The following is a 17,667-nucleotide window of genomic DNA, read 5'->3' as shown; positions in this document are numbered from 1 at the left end:
ACTCACCCACAATTTACATAGAATTCATATTGTATTATTCTTATACAAAATAAATATTGAACATATTTCTAAGAAAATAATTACACCTTTAATAATTATTATTCATATATTAAAAAAAAAACAGGAGAATTTTTTGTTCAGAATGAAAAGAATCAAAATAAGCAAATGTTGATCATTTTGAAATTATATGATTTTCATGTGTCATAATAAAAGTTTGATTTTTTCTTTTCTTCTTTTTCACCAATTTTCATGAGCACCTATCAAATCCAGTAATTAGCTCTTTGCCCACTTGGATTTCCCCTCATTTTCTCACCAACCAACCAGACAAATCCCAACAAACACACAAACCAACTACTCAAAATGAAAAAAAAAAAAAACCTGAAATAGTCAACAAAGTACTTTAGCTACTAGCATTTGAAGAAGAATATACTCATAATATGGAATTACACTAATGTGTATTAGAGAAGAGAAACATCATTCCTAAACTTAAACTTTCATTTTAGACATCTAAGCAACTAGACGAGTCGCAGCACCCGACCGCCTATTTTTGGTAGGCGGCGATGACCATCGACTCGTCAAAAGCTTCCTATCTTGCCAGTTTGAATGTATTTTTGTTAGTTCATCTTGCCAGTTTGTATGTATTTTTGCTGGTTCATAATAAATGAACTCATCTGATTATCTAAATTCATGTCAATAGGAAAATATTATTGACCAAAAACCAAAGTACATATAAACATATATTCAAAGGGAGAAAAATCATTACCGTAAGGGCTGAAGCTGAATGCAGAAGTACCTAGTTATAGGCCATAGAGAAGAAATATCACAGTGGATAAATGGCGACATAAGTACTCAAAATTTTAAGGTTGTAAGTGGCATAAACTCGATATTTATTTTTAGCGATATAAGTACTCAATATTTTTAAAACTGTAATTTTTTACTAATTTCATTAGTACAAATTCTGTTATTATCTTAAATAAGGCACATATAAAGCACATATAAGGCTCAAATTCTAAATCATTAGGTGTAAACAAAAACATGTAGTATCAGCTACTTCCAAATGTTCTTTTAATAAATTTAAAAGAGTCTGTGCTGACGAAATTGAAGAAAAATTACAGTTTACAAACATTGAGTACTTATGCCGCTAAAATAAATATTAAACTTATACCGCTTAAAAACATAAACATAAAATTTTAAGTACCTACGATGTTATTAACCTATCACAATATTTTATTAAAAAAAGTGCTCATCCTTTAGTATGTATCAGCAACAAATAATATTTGAGAAGTCAAGTTTACTTTGATGTAATTAGTCTGTGGTGTGGTCGCTATTGCTGTTAACGGTTAAGCCAGTTAAGATATTTAATTGACACTAGTCAAGTTAGTTTTGAGCACTTATATAAAGGTATTGGAGAACATTACATAGAATAAATATAAAATTATTGAGTTATATATAAAAACATGGTCTACTCATGTTTCTTAACAAAAAGGACTCAACTATAATTTTTGTTAGACTAATCTAAGAGACTAGAGTTTAAACACAATAAGATATTAGATTATAAGGACTTGTCATTTTTCTTTATTCAAATTAGCTTCTGGTTTTGAGTACTGGTGTGCATGTATGATCGAGACAACATTTCCTAACATATTGTAATGGAATCATTATTAGCTTACACTTTACAAACAAATCCACTGCAAGAATACAAAAAATAAGAAGAATCAGTAAAATTGCTAATAAACTCATCAAAGTGACAAAGTCATCATCATTACTTTAGAGCCAAGAAGAAAAAAAAACATACCATCCTGTCCTAGCTGGTAAATGGTATCCACATATCAACATAACCCATCAAAGAACGAGGAAGCATCTTCTTCCATGAATCAAGATCAGGCATAGGACCAGTAAGAGCAAGAGAACTATCTTCATCTCTATTCCCAAGGCTCAAAACCAAAACCTTTCCACCAAAAACATCACTCATAGCCTTTAATGTTTCCTCCATCACTACTTTCCCATCTCTACCAGAATCCTCAGCCTCAACACAGCTACCTCCAACATTCACCATTACTCTCCCACCTTTTCTCAAACACTTTCTGAGCATTACCCAAGTGTTTGGATCTTGAAGCTCAGGGATTACACTACCTTTCGAAAACAAATCAACCAAAATCCCAGAAAACCCATCTCTAGTACTAGCTTTCAATGCATCTCCAATGTAGATAAAAAGCCTATCTTGATACTCTTTCTCTAGCTTTGAAACCCCAAAATACTCTCTTCCCACTGAAATCACAGATGGGTCAAGCTCCCAACCACGAATCACAACTTCTGGATACAGTTTGAGAATCAAACTTGCTGCTGATCCCGCCCCGAATCCAAGAATTCCAATGGGTCCCGGGGGCAGAATTGGCGGCAAGGTAGCGAAAACATCGAAATATGTTTGGGTTAGTAGCTTGGAACGGAAAGAGATGCTGTGAATGTTTCCAGGGGCATCTAAAAGGAGGAGCCTTGAACCGGCAAAAGGGTGGTCAGCTTTTCGAGAAACTTCCAGAACCCGAATGTAGTTGTACCTGGACTTGAATCTAACAATGGTTTTCACGTCATCAATGGGAATGTCATCGTCTTGTGATTTGGTTTGAGGATTGGAGTGGTGGTGTTGGTGGGATTTGGCTATTAACAAGCTGAAATGAATTGGTTTTGGCATTGTTTTGAGTGGGAGACATGGTTTGGGGTTGTTTGGTTGGTGACAAAATGAGAGACATTGAAGTGGGGAGGGAGCCAAAGACTGGATTTGGTAGGAGCTAAGGAGTGTCATAGCTATCTGTAAAATCACAAGAAGATCAAATTATGAACCAACAAAAACTTTTCTGCCTAGAAAAGAAATGGAAGAATTCTAACATATAATCTTCTTTGGTTGAAGCAAAAACACAAACATATCATATGCATTAAAATAAACACATCATGAATTATATGCTCTATATCAGATTATTCATAAAAAGAGACTGTAACCCATTTCTAACAAGAGAAATTTATATACATTTTCTCATATTATGCATGAAAAATCTTTCAACACAAAATATTAGCTAATTAAGTATATGATGTTTGAAGAAATTGAACCTGTTTTTGAAATTGGCAATTTAGCATCATCTCCCATGAAAGTCAGGCGTTGGCGTTCATTTTCATATATTAAAGTGTTTATTTAGTACCTTATTAGAGTGTTGTTAAACTAAGAAATTTTAGAAACTAATCATCTCATTATCACAGTTGTACGTACTCTTGTCTTGTCCCAAACACTTTCTCCAATTCTTATTTTTCTAATGATAGCTACCCTTTTTGTTTCACCTATGCACCAGCCTCTTAAATAAGACACGAAATATGATTCATTTACTACAAACAATAAATCACCTAATAAAAAATCTTAACAGTTTTTTAGCAAAATTGTTGTTAAAATTTATAAGTTTCAAGAGCTAATAAGGGAAATACCAGTAGAATGATACAATGTATTCCACTATGATTAAAAAACTTGTCAATAATAGACACTATTAAATTTACAAAAAATATTCAATTTTGAAAAAATACCACGTTCCAACACTAAAAAAAGCTTTTTATGATAAGCACCTATTATATTTTTATTAGTATAATAAATATCGAGTTTTATATAATTTAAGAAAATAATTTTTAGATAATATTATCAATCAATCGTAAGGCGTTACTTATCAAAAGTCTACTGCTGTCAAATAGCAATGCTTTCAATTTTTGGTAAAATTAATTAAATTTCTATTGTCGCAGTGTACTATGGCAAAAAAACTCATGAGTAACATGTTATGAAATTCGTTAAAATTTTCAATTTAAGAAAAATCTTTGTTCCTACACTAATTAAAGTATTTTCGCGATAGAAATTATTAAGAAAGAGATTAGAGTTTTGTAAATTAATTTTTGACAAAATTAATTAAAGTTTTAACCACTAAAGTGTACTATTTTTATAAAACTTTTTATGAATTGTTGAATTCGAGCCGTTTTTACAAACTATAAATTTTTTTTTTTTTTTGAAACATGAAATATCAACTTCATTGAAATAAAGCATTCGAATTACAAATTGGCATGAAAGTCTGCCAGAACATCAACATCATGAATGCTACGATCAGAATAGAAACAAAAACGCCTAGCTACGAAGTGGGCAACTTTGTTTGCTGATCGTCTAACAAAACGAAAACTAACATTAGGTAGAGAGGATAAGAGAATTTTACAATCATGAGTAATCAGACCAAAGACAAAAGACATTTGTTGATTACTAGAGACTGCTTGGACAGTAAGTAGACTATCAGTTTTCACCTCTACCATATTCCAACCTTTATATTTGAGCTAACTAAGTGCTTCCTTGACCCCCAAGGCCTCAACAGCCTCAGCCGAGAACGAGCCATGATAGTACTTGGCCACAAAGTCAATGATCCTGCCTTCTGAATCACAAGCTACAATACCGAACCCATATGCATTGTCTTTCTCAAAGATTGCCCCGTCAACGTTGATCTTGATCGTATTATAAGCAGGTTTAGTCCAGTGCTCAAAGTTGTTTCCATCTCCTATCAAAGAAGAGGATAACAAACTTGTTTTATCTTGAGCATTTAACCAGTGATCAAGAGTAGTCCACGCTGAAGAGACAACATGAGAAGGGGAAGAAGCTTTCTTGTCCCAAACTAAAGAATTTCTTACCTTCCAAATCGACCAACATAACATCACAACATGACAAGAGATGTCTTCATCAAAGCCATGGAACACATCATGAAGAAAGTGTCCAATGGTTCCAACAAAGTTAGCATGGGTAACAATATCAGCCTTTTGCCAGCAACTGATTGCAAAGGGACATCTGAGTAATATATGCGAAGCAGATTCAACAGCATGATTGCATACAGGGTACATAAAAGAGACACTTACCCCCTTAGAGATGAGCTGAAGACAGGTAGGAAGCACATTAGAGACTGCTCGCCACATAAAGTTCTTCACTTTATGAGGTATTTTGAGATGCCACAGTTTATGCCAAAAGCCTGAATTGTTTTCCCCAGAACGACTGTTCTTCTAATTTTGTAACCGATTGTAGGCTGATTTGACAGAGTAATGACCTGATTTCTCACCAACCCAGGCCCAATAATCATGAGTAGCAGAGAAATTGAAGGGAACTATAAATTACTTAATCTTAAGATTTTTTGTAATAATGTAAGTAACTTAGATAATTTTTAATATATCTCGAAATAAAAAGATAATTTTTAGTATTCATATCATATTAGAAAATATAGGATGTAATATATTATTTAACAAAATAAAAAAACACTAATTTTTATAAAATACAAAGTCTAGTATTTGAAGTTGAAGGTCAAAAATGATGACGTAATATCAATTACAGCAAACTAAAACCCCAAATCAAAAATCTCTGCAAAACCCTAAAACTCAGTGGAAGAAGAAGACGACGATGACAGAGGAGGAAGATGGCCCTCCAAATAAGGAGCTTTACGCACTCCTTCACATATCACCGGAAGCTTCCGATGAAGAAATTCGAAAAGCTTACCGTCAATGGGCCCAAATCTATCACCCTGACAAGTACCAAGCTCCCCATGTATCTATCTATCTAACTATTAATACTTTCTTCTTCTTCTCCATTATCATCATTTGATTGCTTTCTTTGGTTTTCCTGTTTTGATTATTTCATGGGTTTCAGATGAAGGACATTGCTACTGAGAATTTCCAACGTATATGTGAAGCTTATGAGATTTTATGCGATGAGAATAAGAGGCAAATTTATGATATTTATGGTATGGAAGGACTCACCTCTGGTTTGGAGCTTGGTCCCAATCTTAATAAAGCACAAGAGATTAAAGAAGAGCTTGAACGATTGAAACGAAGGAAAGAAGAAGAGAAAACCTCTGCACATTTAAGACCTTCTGGTACAATTCATGCTAGTATGTCTTTGCCGCACTTTCTCCACGGTGATGGGTTCATGAGAGGGTATGCCGAAGTCTTCTTCTTTTCCTCTCTTTTGTCTTTGTTTTTTGTTATGTTTGTTTATTGATTTGAATTTGTCCAAAAAAAAAAAAAACAATGTCAGCATGGCTATGAGGAGTGATGTTCAATCTCATATATCAAAGAAGAATACTCTTGCAATTGCTGGAAATTTGGAAGTTAATGGTAATGCTGGTGGTGGAGCTGCCACGGCTGTGTTTAGACATCAGCTTTCTTCAGTTTCTTCCATTGAGTTCTTGGCTTCAGCTGGATTACATGCACTTGTTGGAGTTCACTCTACTCGGTATACTCAAATGCTCTTTTCGCTAAGCTTGAATTGATATAATATATCTTACAGTGGATTGACTCAATTGTTGGTATTCTCAGTCATTTATCTTTGCATTCAACTGCTACAATTGCATTCGCTATGTCTTTGAGAGATGGTTCGTTGAATCTCACTAATACTTGGACACGCCAACTCTCTGAAACTGCATCTGGAAATGTATGTATTGCTGTTTTATTTTCTATTTCTGGCTGAGTCAAAATTATGTTGCATACATACACATAAAGCTACTGACCTACACTATGCTTACTCATGTCTTTATGCTATCTCGTACAGTTGTATTCTAATGAATTGATCTGGCCACTAATCTTTTTTACTTTTTATTTATTTATTGCCTGCTATTTAACAGATACAACTTGGTTTAGGCCCGGAATCATCTATTACGGTAGGATGGCAAAAGAAAGCAAAAACAATGTCAGCCTCTGGAGAAGTAAAGGTAGTTGTTTGGGTCCTCTTTTACGTTTATTCCCCAATAAAAGAATCTGGTAGAACTTCTACAATGAAAGCAAGTAATTTGAACTCTCCATATTGGTGGGATTATTCCAAAGCACAAAATTATAGTGTGGCACCGAACTAGGACAGTATACTAGTTTCATTTTGTTGAAATTCTGTGCATTCTTTGTGTGAATTATTATTTGGTAATTTTTTTAGCAATTGATTACTTGTAAAATATGTATGAACTCCTCTTTCTCTTATTATGCTTAAAACACGAAATTCTTTTATTTATTCATTGGGACTCGTCAATTCTCTTTATAAAACCATATAGATATATTGATTTCATATCTCTCACTTTCATTCCACTATCACAGTTGGGCACCAGCTCTTTCGGGGCATCAGCACATTACAATCATCGATTCTCATCCAAGTCTCATGGCCGTATCGGAGGCAAAGTTGGGAGGTATTTGCAAAGTAGATTGTATTACTATTTTAGTGTAGATGCTTTATGCTGACAACTTGTATTTGTTATTCCATAAATCCTTTGTTTTTATTGGCTACTTTGCTTTCTTCTTTTTATTTTCAGATAATATTCATTAGTAACTGATATTGGTATCTTACTTGGTCTTGTGGTGTGTGTACCTTCATGTCCTGTGCTATCCTCTTCTGACTTTTTAATATTGTTGCTGCAGCACCAATCTTGAACTTGAAGTTGGCGGGGGAAGGAAGATATCTAGTTTTAGCACTGTCCGCATGATGTATTCAATAGGAATTCAGGTATTGAAAACAGAAAATGTGTTCAATTAGCTTTGTCTTGAAAGTGATACTTCAGCCTTTCGGTTTCATGTGCTCTGATATATCAAAAAATCTAATCTTTCATTATTTTTTTGTTTGCAGGGAATTTTCTGGAGATTTGAACTGCACCGGGGTGGTCAAAAGTTAATTGTTCCTGTAAGCACAATCCTACTCCTCTTGCTATGAACATGTGTATTGATATAAAGTCAAATATATAAAAATTTATTGTTGATATAAAGTTATTTAGCAGTCACCTTTCCTAACTTTCCTTGGTTTTAGTTATTTATTACAAAGTTGATTGTTTTAATATATTTGTCAGATACTTTTTATTATACTACAGTGTGTTTGTTGCTATTAATGCTGGACCTCCTTTACTTGCAGATTTTACTAACGAGGCATTTAAATCCAGTGTTTGCAACTGGAGCTCTCGTTGTCCCTACATCATTATACTTTATACTCAAGGTTTATACAATACCGTACTCATGTTTTTTTAACTAATCTATCAACCCGTTTAAGTATTTGTCCTATATATTTTTCTTTCCAATTCTCTCTCTCTCTCTCTCTCTCTCTCTTTTTTTTGTTATTCAAGGCCATGTAACTTGAACTTTGTCTCTTGAAGCTTTATACAATCTTTGGATATAATGCTTTTCTTACTGGCAGTAAACCATTTGGCTTAATCGCATAATAATTTTCATAATCCGTTTTTTGGGCTTTAATCAAACTTTTAAGTGAAACATTATACTAGTTAACATGTAATCTTTTGTTTCTCTACAAAGATTTTCAGGCATCATTTCTTGTTATTGTGTCTTGTGAAACTAACTGCCAGGATTATTTTTTTATATGATATTTTAATTGGATTAAGAAGTTTGAAATCGCTGTACTCTTTGTTGCTTGCAGAAATTTGTTTTCAAACCTTATTACCTGAAGAGAGAAAAGCAGAAAGCCTTGGAGAATATGGAAAAAACTTCCGAAAAGGTATGGTTGACATGAGCGGAGATTTATAGAGGCTTCCTTTCTTTGTGTTGGTTTTTATATAAACATATAATTTTATATTTCTTATATGGAAGTATTGAAGAATTTAAGTCCCTATTATGTATACAGGTAAAAGAGTCAAGAGCAGCAGCTGAGAAAGCTCAGCAGTTACTTCAAAATGTAGCCAATAGAAAAAAAGCCAGGCAATTAGAGAGAGATGGACTGGTGATCACCAAAGCACTCTATGGAAGTTCTAAAGCTTTGAAGAAAATTAATGAACCTGCAGAAGGAAACGAGGACGAATCAGCTTCACAAATCATAGATGTCACCTTACCTCTTAATTTTCTGGTCAATGATTCTGGCCAGCTCAAGGTATGCATACTCTTTCGACATTCATAGTATTTGAAATCATGAACACTTACTTGTAGTTTAGTTTCGAAAGCCTCTTTGAAATTTGATCTGATCGTCGTCATTATCTGATGGTGCAGCTCCACGAAGGTGTAAAGAAGTCGGGTATCATGGGTTTTTGTGATCCTTGTCCTGGAGAAGCCAAGCAATTGTATGTGGAATACACTTGTGGTCATGGGAGATATGAGGTAGAGTGTAAATTTAAGTTGTATTGTGATGAATGTGTTGATTGTGTTGTCATATTGGCTTTTAACCCATAGTGGTTGTTTGTTGTTTCAGGTGGTGGTTGATGATTTTGGGGAGTTGATACTACCTCAAGAAGTTCACAGAGTTTAAATATACAGTACAAATTATTGTCACTTTAAATTTACAAACCACCTCTTCCAATTTTGTATTGTTTTTTTATATATATGCCTTTGAGTTTGAGGTGACCCAATAACTAATCAATCATTTATTTTCTTTTTTATACATTACATTTACATTCATTCCAAGTCGGTTGGTGTATCTCTTTCTTCTCCCTTTTTTTCTTCTGTTGTTGCTCAAAGTGAAATAAAGGTCATTGCTTTATAGTTTATTTTCACAATGCTACTAATTTTACTTGATTTTTTCTATTTTGATTTACTAGCAAAGCAAGTTTTTTTTTTTTTTAATAATGGAATTTTATTAATGACAACTAATTGAAATAATAGTCTCCAATCCAATTGGAACACCTCTTCGTTTGGTTAAAGACACGATTAGGATTAGAACTAAAAAAATGAGTTAAATAATCAACTGTCTAATTCTCAAATTGCTTGACAAAAAAATTAAAATAAAATCAGATAACATCACAATTAACTATAAAGACAATTATATTCTATTTCATTTATTGCTCACAAGACAACAGTAGAAATTATTGCATCAAGTTCATTCAATCTCGTAGCTTGAGCGTTCAATTATTGTGTAAGGTACATAATTACACTACTAGCAACTCCTCAGTCGCAAAGAACTTGTTATTTCCAACCATTGATAACGATTTGATGGCGAACTATTGAAGACAAATAAGAACCAACAACGAAATAAAACAAAACAAAATTATATCACACAAACAAGATGAAAACACTTAAACCATGTCACATAGACAAGACGAAAACACTCAAATCTATGTCACAGAGACAAGAATAAAACATTCAAAACCATATCACAGAGACAAAACTAATGGCAGTAGCAAAAATTGAATTGCAGAAGCAAAATTCAATCTCGACCAAGCCCACCTAAGCCTAAAAAAAGTTGGCGAGTCTGGCAAAAAAAAAAAAAAAAGAAAAAGATAATCTCTTATAGCTATAGATTTAAGAACACTAGCAAAGCAAGTTAGATAGATAGATGGTTTGATGATAAATTTGTTTTTTTTATTAAGTAATGATTGAGACTATCTACTTAACCTTGACACTACATTGAGTGTATTACTTCTTCTAAATATACTAATTTTACAGAGAGATAGTTTGGTATGAAATGAGGGAAAATGATGAGAAATAAATGAGAATACAATACAGCCATCTCTCCAATCTATAAATTAATAAAAGAAGAAAAAAAAAAACAAATGGGGTTTGTGTCAATGAATGAATTGGTGTTTACTCTAAACTATTGATAATGATGATAAATACATAAGAATGAGTCACTATGAGAAAACATGTTTGACAATGAGTTCACCATTTGATGGCTCAAACCATGCCTCCATCACTACTGCACAACATTCACTTGAGCTTGATGATGATGATCCTTCTATTCCAACTGCCACAGGTTTCGCCAAAAGCTTTACTCCTTGCTTCCAATATCTCTCCTCTGAAATTTTTCATTTCAAAAAATTAGTTCAGTAATCTTAGGTACTAGTTTGAACAAAAGTGTGTCAGCAGCAACTGTTAGTATAATACCAGGAATCAAATTTTACCTGGACCAGTGGACAAGACGATGGAGTTCTCCAAATCCATCACCCAGTCTATCCATAGAGCAAATCCATGGCACATCCCAGGCTCATCAAATTCAACCTGGTCAAAACATCAACCACAAGACTCAGCTTTCAATAGCCACTGTTGAAATTCTATATTCCAATTCACTACATTACACAAGATTACTACCATTTACAATATTAGATTTCAAGGGGAAATTGTAGATACCTTGATCTGTCCAGAACATGGGCTTATTGGTTTCGAGAAATCAAACTCCATTATTGTAAAAACACTACTGAGTTTCTGTTAAAGACAGCATCATCATTAATCTATCTAAAAGTAAAGGTACATTTCAATACAAGAGAATATGAATGAAAAATGAGACCTTATATTTTCCAGACTGCCAAACAAAACAAGGCAGACAAGGACCCTCTTGCGGGGAAGGTAATTCACCGCACGCTCCTAAAGTGGTATTTGCAACTGAATGATCGAAACCTTCAATCTTATCTAAGCAGCGACGGCTACTCCAAAGATCCTGCAAGCAAGGTCGTATATGACATAGTTTTAGTTCTGTTTACAAGAATCATTGGCAAGGTCTCATAGGGATGGCAAAACCAAAACTTACAGGGAGAGACATGGCACAAGCCTTCAAAACCCCTTTACAAGGCATTATCAATGCGTCTTCAGAGAGGACAGAGTTGAGCATTGTCCTTTCCTTCCTTGTATCAGCCAAAAACCAAGAAAAATGACTTCAAGAGCAATACTAATGAGAGAAAATGACACAATGAAATTAGAGATAACTGTTAATTACCAAAATCGCAAGTTATGCCATGGAAGCATGCCCTCAGTTCCGGTATAGAAAGGTTCTCCAATCAACAAGTCAACCTACAATCAACATTGCAGAATCAACATCTTCTTCCTTGCTAAACATACAGTCTAAATTATGAAAAAGAAGACCTTTTTGTGGTTTGTATCGAGCATACTCGAGAGTGATTGCTTCTTTTCAAGAACTTGCACTCGGTCCATAGAGAAGCCATTCGCATCAGCAACAGCTTGCAAATATTGAGCACCCTTGGCCCGCAGACCTGGGAACAATGATATTATGTTCGATGTGTTTGAAAGTTGTGCGACGAGGATTGTTAAGAAAACACTATCATCTGCAACGACACATAGTGGATCAATTCTTCCCTTTAACTGAAAAGAAAGCAAGGTGTCAATATTCAGAAAACAAGGGATAACAAACTTAAGGCTTGTTGTCGATTGAAATTCGGTGATCATGAGTGAGATAGAGAAATAAACATAGAGAGCTTACTGCATTTCTTATGGCTGTCAACATGATTCTCCTCCAAACATCATTGCCATAGATTGCAATTCTTTCAGGCGAAAGTAAGAGCAGAGAATCTACACCCTTGATGTCATGCATCTTAATTTCAGTTTGTGATTGTTTATAAAGATTATAAGAGATGCTAGTTTCATCATGGACAGCTTGCAAATGAACCTCTTCATCATTGGAAACGGGAATGCCTTGGCCCGGAACAAACCAGACACACTGTTTCCAGTGGTCACACCATCCTTCATCACCTGCTGAACCATAACAAAAAACAAGGAAAAGCTGTGTTACCCTTGAAAGTAACATCAATCATTATTAAAACAAATCAAACTTCTTAAAGAAAACTACAAGTTTTTTAAACAGTTTAAAGGACACTCATGAAGCATTTCACCATGGACAACATTTCCAAAAATACAAACTTTTCAAAAGAAAAAAAAAGGCCAATTTTTTTTGTTTAAATATCAGAAAACACTATGCTGCTACACTATTGCCTTAAATAGTTCAACTTTCTTCCGAGATTTTGTTAGGCACTAGGATTAGAAAGGTGTGCTAGCATATACAAGTAAATAAGTTTTTGTTTGGGAAAGTAGCATTGAGTGAGAAATTACTTTATATAGGTAAGTTACCTAAGGGAAGAATTGGGTTATGCAATGAATTGAGTAAAACTCTTTGCATCAAAAGGGCCTAAGAGCTCCCATAGTTTGTAATTCTGGTTCTCTATAGTTTTACTACTGTTCTATTGTTTTTCTGCTACTATTGCTGCAGTTGGAGCTATTTGCTACTGTTTGTGTGTGTGTGTTTTGCTACTGGTTTGGTTGATCGAAACAGTGTCATCAGATTTTCTAAAGCATTACAGCAGAAAGTAGATGAAATGGTTCCATTCACTAGTGAAAAAAAGTCCATAGCTCACTTTTGTTATTTTGCAAACTAATCCATCTCGGGGCAGTAGAATAGAATATCGTCCCTTCACGATCAAGCTGAAGTACCCACCTGAATATGGAAGGAATCACAGAACTAAAGTTAATATAACAATGTTCAGAAGTGAATGCAAAGACAAGAAAAATGTTAATGTTAAAATAATTACCATGAAACTACAGCATGAATTTGACCATCATTAGTTGCTTTTATACTCACTTGAGTTTCTCCATGACTGTCTGGCCTTTTCCAAAAGTCAATTTCAAAAATTTTGAAGGGTTCGGACAGCTGGATGGATTTAAATCGAGTAGGAAATAAACCATTTGTATGATTCCAATAACATTATTGAAGATCAAATGATCATATAGTTAGTTACCAGTTTTATTTCTTTCTCTAACGCATCACAATGATAAGCATATTGCTGTGGCTTTACACCTAAAATAGTATCAACACCAGTTGGAACAAGGCGAACGCCATCAGATGCTTTTACCTCATTGTTATGTAAATCATGAAGCCTCCACAAGAATGAGCTTTCTACCAACTGAGGTGGAAAGTGAAAGGATGAAGAACAAAAAAAATCAAGAACACAATCAAACACGAAAGCCTTGAAATAATGATAACTAACAGAATCACTGTAACACAAAAGAGGTCAGAAATTTACATCAAGCAACATAACTGAAATAACTGTTTCAAAGTTGTGGAAGTTAGTTCAGTTAGTTATACATTTGCCACATCAGTAGCCGTATCAGGTTAGTTGGGATTGGTTTCAGTCAGCTATTTTCGGTTGGAATAATGGTTTTAGAAGTTACAACCTTAATCTTCTTCTTTTCGCTATACTTTGTAAATTCAGTTCTTGGAGAGAACTTTGTCTCAGTTTTGTAAGAAGTTTTCAATCTCTGTTGTTGTGTAACTGAGCTTGTATATTGAAGATTGTTTTATAGGTTGTTCCCCCGTGGATTAAGCTGGAGATTCATTAGATACTGTGCTTATCGTTGTGTTCTTGTTTGTGTGGTTTGAAATTGAATCAACACAAAAGTCTTCAATCGAAATGGAAATAACATAACATAAATCAAGTAGCATCTTATATCTTTAGTTAACAAGTTTTGTCAATAATTTTTTGACATACAATTCTGATATTAGAATTTGACAAGAGCTAAATTGTTGAAACAAAGACAATGATGGGATTCAATCACCTGGCCATAGGTAGTTGCTCGGTATGGAACTGTTGATGGATTTTCCACTAATAACATATCATGGGCATGTTGTAAAGAAGGGATAAGCCCTTCACCCAATAATTCTGAGTCAAGTATCTCACTTACCTACACACAAACTCATTGTTAACACACAACTCAAGCAATTCTAAGTAAAACATATACAAATTATGATAAAGTCTCTACTCACTAAAACATCTGCTGGTGAAGATATATCAACACCAACTTTAAGTTCATCAGAGCGTTTGTTGAATAAATTTATCTTCTTTTCCATACCATTAAGTCTCATAACTCTTCTCATTATCTTTACCATTGGAAGGTAAGACTCACAAGCTGTAACCTTCCCATGTTGCATTGAGGCCTCAGAACCCATTGCCCTGGCAGCCATCATTGACAACAAACCAGTTCCAGCTCTACACAATACCATAATTCCAATCAACTAGTAAGAACATTCAAATCATATATATATATATATATATATATATATAAACATATATCAGTAATTACCCAATATCCAGGACATGGCAAGGTGCTGTTATAGTCTTGTTAATGGCCTCAGCATAGGCTCGATTCCTAGGAAAATCATTAAGCATATCCAAGTACGAGGTCATAGCTAACATAGGATGTTCTGAGTTTTTGAAAATCTCAGTTCCTTGGTCCTGATCTTCTTCGATCACAACCCACTCCGAGTTGCCAGTGAGTGGGTCAACTCGAAGCTGAAAGGCACGGTGGTTCGAAATGGAGCTCATGGCTCTGGCGGCTGTGACAAGGGAGAGAATGGTCCAAGATGAACGAACTGAGAAGATGAAGGGAATGAGCATCAGTGTCACACTATGTGCTCAAAACCTTAAAAAAGATGAAGACTTTACACAACTCAGTTCCCATACTCTTCGCTAATATAGTAAAGAACCAATTTTTATTCGAGGGTTCTCTCTTTCTCTCAAAATAATAATAATAATAATAATAAATAATAATAAATAAAAAAATTAAACTTTAATTTGTGGGGTTATAAGTTAAGAGTTACATATACTCAAAGAATAAAGCTTTTCTTTCTTTCGTGGGAAATGGCGAATTGGGAGACTTTCTCTGTATTCACACATGTATAAATACAAAACATATATTTACAGATTAGATTTCATTGTGTTTGGAACAGGGATTGGTGGGTGGAGCTAATGGCGGGTGTAAGAGCTTTACAGCCAAATTGTATATTCTGCAAGATCGCCTCCGACTCCAGCACCACCACTATTCTCCATTCTGTACTCTCTCTCTCTGAACTAAGACAAAAATGGGTTTTTGGTTTTGGTGATGTTGAAGTTGTGAAATTTATGTTTTTGTGTTTGGGTGCAGGATGATAAAATCGTTGCCTTTCAGGATATCAGACCTTCGGCTTTCAGGTTCCATTTGTATCAGATTAGTTACTTCATTCATTCATATGATTTGTTTTATTGTTAGCTTAATTTAAAGATTTTTTTTATGGATTGCAATGTCATCACAAGTTCACAACCATAGTGAACACAATAGCAGATTATACCCTTTTCATTGGATTATGCATCGGATTGGATTATCACAGCAAATCTCCCTGTTTTTACTCAAATTTTGCAACTTTAATGAGATCACTTGTTTTAAGTAGAGAATTTCGTAGCTAAAACTTAGTTGCTTTGTTTTGTAGGCATTACTTGGTTATTCCTAAAGCACACATTTCAACTGTAAATGATCTTCAGAAGACTGCAGAAGACTACTCTTTGGGTAAAATAGAGTTACTTGACTCAGATTGAAACATTACCCTCTTGAGTCTTGAGTCTTGACAGTATCTTCTTTGTCTGATTTTTCATCTTTTCCTTTTAGTAAATCACATGTTAGAAGTGGGGCGAACGCTATTAAGCCGGGATGCGCCTCAATGCCAGTATAGGTATGATGACACTCCTCCTGAGTTCTGAACTGAAAGTTTCTTCTGAAACTGTGATTTTGAGTTTGAGTCTGTTGATAAGGCTATGTTTTTTAGATAAGCTACTATCTATTATCTATAAAAGACCTTCACTTATCTTGTAATGCAGTCAGTCAATTCATTCCTGTTAAAAACTTGTGAGGAAAAGACTCGGGAGAAATTCTTGTAACTCGATTGTGTTCTTGCTGAGCTCCATTACTTTCTCTGTAATTCTAGCTGGTGATTAATAAAGATGAAGAGATTTTGTTCCCCGAGATGTAGAGCATTGCACTAGGCTCGAACTCGTTAAATCCTTGTGTCCCAACTCAGTTTTTGCACTTTAAGATTCTTTTTTTCTTGAGACTAGTTAAGAGTGTTTTAACTGGTTTTATGCACAGTTTTGAACTTATTATAAAGACAAATATATAAACTTGAAGAGCAGGCATCCTACTTCATCTGGATAACATTTTTGTGAATTTGATTACATGAATTCGGATTTGATTTTATTGTGATCTTATTATGTGGTGACAGATTTGGCTTTCATAGGCCTCCATTCAACAGTGTAAACCATTTACATCTCCACTGTTTTGCACTACCATACACCCCAAGGTAAAAAGCTCTTTCAAGTTTCAATGGTGATATATGAATGAGCCTTAAATTCTTGTGCTTTGAAATGCTGAACAATTCTCAATGTGTCATTTCAACAGATGGAAGTATATAAAGTATTTGTCTTTGGGACCATTAGGATTCATTGAAGCTGACAAGTTAATAGAAAAGATCAAACCTTCAACCTGAAAAGTTATTGGATTTCATTCATACACATCAAAGATTATATTCTGTTCTAAATTTTATTCATTTTCATATAACTTGGTAGTATTTGCAGAGCTTATGCACTAAAAGACCCTCAAATGTTAAAACTTTACAGCATTGTTCTGCTAATGGTGTTGAAAGCGAGGAACTTTTTTGTATTGTTCGGTTCCTGGAACACCGATGTCAAAAGAACTCGGTCCTACGACATCTTTCAAATCTTCAATCTGGTTTTAACAGTAGTTTCAAGTGTTCTTGCTGATCTTTTGATGTGTCTGTGTGTTTATCCTAGGATTCTTATGGGATTTGGTGCTTTAATACATTCAAAACTAAAATATTGGTCTAATAAAAACCTTTATTTTACTCTCCTTTAAACTAATAACTTATGCATTATATATTCGTGTCATTTACTAATTAGGCAATAATCGTGTAAATTTAAGCATTATTAACAGTGAAATCCCTTTATTTTTTTTTTTAAATTTGCTGTCAGTTGGATATAATCGTTAAATACCAATTATATTACTAGTGTATTAACTTTGAGATTTACTGTCACGTATACACAAGTGTACACAATAGTCTTTCAGTGTGTATTTAACAGTGACATTTAACTGACGCCTCGAATTTACAAA

The 17,667-nt window shown here is 34.2% G+C and overlaps 5 protein-coding genes across 10 annotated transcripts; 2 read left to right on the top strand and 3 right to left on the bottom strand.

Moving 5' to 3' along the window:
* Positions 1-370: 370 nt before the first annotated feature.
* LOC115715694 (uncharacterized) lies at positions 371-3,560 on the bottom strand. 3 transcript variants are annotated; one of them, XM_061116250.1, is made up of 4 exons: positions 3,103-3,560; positions 1,796-2,806; positions 764-793; positions 371-679 (listed from the first exon to the last, which is right to left on the bottom strand). In XM_061116250.1, the coding sequence occupies exons 1-2, from the start codon at positions 3,130-3,132 to the stop codon at positions 1,805-1,807; spliced, it is 1,032 nt and encodes a 343-aa protein (XP_060972233.1). In that variant the 5' UTR covers positions 3,133-3,560; the 3' UTR covers positions 371-679; positions 764-793; positions 1,796-1,804. The 3 variants fall into 3 exon arrangements, with proteins under 3 accessions (XP_060972233.1, XP_060972232.1, XP_030500213.2); XM_061116249.1 differs by lacking the exons at positions 371-679; positions 764-793 and adding an exon at positions 1,619-1,688; XM_030644353.2 differs by lacking the exons at positions 371-679; positions 764-793 and having other exon boundaries at positions 1,619-2,806; positions 3,103-3,559.
* Positions 3,561-4,347: 787 nt separating this feature from the next.
* LOC115718140 (uncharacterized) lies at positions 4,348-4,974 on the bottom strand. The gene has a single exon (XM_030647100.2). The coding sequence runs from the start codon at positions 4,972-4,974 to the stop codon at positions 4,348-4,350; it is 627 nt and encodes a 208-aa protein (XP_030502960.2).
* A 441-nt stretch (positions 4,975-5,415) lies between these two features.
* Positions 5,416-9,503, top strand: LOC115716851 (chaperone protein dnaJ 13). The gene is made up of 13 exons (XM_030645756.2): positions 5,416-5,593; positions 5,696-5,982; positions 6,083-6,280; positions 6,364-6,478; positions 6,669-6,755; positions 7,129-7,217; positions 7,447-7,531; positions 7,652-7,705; positions 7,931-8,011; positions 8,447-8,524; positions 8,651-8,893; positions 9,010-9,117; positions 9,209-9,503. The coding sequence occupies exons 1-13, from the start codon at positions 5,450-5,452 to the stop codon at positions 9,263-9,265; spliced, it is 1,626 nt and encodes a 541-aa protein (XP_030501616.2). The 5' UTR covers positions 5,416-5,449; the 3' UTR covers positions 9,266-9,503.
* Positions 9,504-10,292: 789 nt separating this feature from the next.
* Positions 10,293-15,469, bottom strand: LOC115717006 (protein arginine N-methyltransferase 1.6). 4 transcript variants are annotated; one of them, XM_030645930.2, is made up of 15 exons: positions 15,332-15,469; positions 14,815-15,103; positions 14,498-14,720; positions 14,290-14,415; positions 13,473-13,637; positions 13,266-13,384; positions 13,092-13,171; positions 12,164-12,435; positions 11,809-12,045; positions 11,663-11,736; positions 11,477-11,570; positions 11,237-11,386; positions 11,080-11,154; positions 10,854-10,950; positions 10,293-10,747 (listed from the first exon to the last, which is right to left on the bottom strand). In XM_030645930.2, the coding sequence occupies exons 1-15, from the start codon at positions 15,405-15,407 to the stop codon at positions 10,584-10,586; spliced, it is 2,241 nt and encodes a 746-aa protein (XP_030501790.2). In that variant the 5' UTR covers positions 15,408-15,469; the 3' UTR covers positions 10,293-10,583. The 4 variants fall into 4 exon arrangements, with proteins under 4 accessions (XP_030501790.2, XP_060972230.1, XP_060972231.1 ...); XM_061116247.1 differs by having other exon boundaries at positions 12,164-12,432; XM_061116248.1 differs by having other exon boundaries at positions 15,338-15,450.
* LOC115717007 (bifunctional adenosine 5'-phosphosulfate phosphorylase/adenylylsulfatase HINT4) lies at positions 15,431-17,413 on the top strand. Its single transcript, XM_030645932.2, has 6 exons — positions 15,431-15,563; positions 15,655-15,701; positions 15,977-16,053; positions 16,153-16,216; positions 16,763-16,840; positions 16,939-17,413. Exons 1-6 carry the CDS (start codon positions 15,480-15,482, stop codon positions 17,024-17,026), a joined length of 438 nt encoding a protein of 145 aa, XP_030501792.2. The 5' UTR covers positions 15,431-15,479; the 3' UTR covers positions 17,027-17,413.
* Positions 17,414-17,667: the final 254 nt, after the last annotated feature.

This window comes from Cannabis sativa, chromosome 5 (genome assembly GCF_029168945.1).
Source record: "Cannabis sativa cultivar Pink pepper isolate KNU-18-1 chromosome 5, ASM2916894v1, whole genome shotgun sequence".
Taxonomy (NCBI): Eukaryota; Viridiplantae; Streptophyta; class Magnoliopsida; order Rosales; family Cannabaceae; genus Cannabis; species Cannabis sativa.
This window is presented reverse-complemented; position numbering and strand designations above follow the sequence as displayed.

Excerpts from the sequence above, each read along its gene's own strand:
- LOC115717007 (XM_030645932.2), top strand. The coding sequence starts at position 15,480 with ATGGCGGGTGTAAGAGCTTTACAGCCAAATTGTATATTCTGCAAGATC. Across the intron at positions 15,702-15,976 it reads ATCAGACCTTCGGCTTTCAG|GCATTACTTGGTTATTCCTA; the intron begins GTTCCATTTGTA and ends TTTGTTTTGTAG. Across the intron at positions 16,217-16,762 it reads GCGCCTCAATGCCAGTATAG|ATTTGGCTTTCATAGGCCTC; the intron begins GTATGATGACAC and ends ATGTGGTGACAG.
- LOC115716851 (XM_030645756.2), top strand. The coding sequence starts at position 5,450 with ATGACAGAGGAGGAAGATGGCCCTCCAAATAAGGAGCTTTACGCACTC. Across the intron at positions 6,479-6,668 it reads CTGAAACTGCATCTGGAAAT|ATACAACTTGGTTTAGGCCC; the intron begins GTATGTATTGCT and ends GCTATTTAACAG. Across the intron at positions 7,532-7,651 it reads TGTATTCAATAGGAATTCAG|GGAATTTTCTGGAGATTTGA; the intron begins GTATTGAAAACA and ends TTTTGTTTGCAG.
- LOC115717006 (XM_030645930.2), bottom strand. The coding sequence starts at position 15,407 with ATGTGTGAATACAGAGAAAGTCTCCCAATTCGCCATTTCCCACGAAAG. Across the intron at positions 11,387-11,476 it reads CTTGTGCCATGTCTCTCCCT|GATCTTTGGAGTAGCCGTCG; the intron begins GTAAGTTTTGGT and ends CCTTGCTTGCAG. Across the intron at positions 11,155-11,236 it reads GGCAGTCTGGAAAATATAAG|AAACTCAGTAGTGTTTTTAC; the intron begins GTCTCATTTTTC and ends TGTCTTTAACAG.
- LOC115718140 (XM_030647100.2), bottom strand. The coding sequence starts at position 4,974 with ATGTGGCGAGCAGTCTCTAATGTGCTTCCTACCTGTCTTCAGCTCATC.
- LOC115715694 (XM_061116250.1), bottom strand. The coding sequence starts at position 3,132 with ATGATGCTAAATTGCCAATTTCAAAAACAG. Across the intron at positions 2,807-3,102 it reads ATTGCCAATTTCAAAAACAG|ATAGCTATGACACTCCTTAG; the intron begins GTTCAATTTCTT and ends GTGATTTTACAG.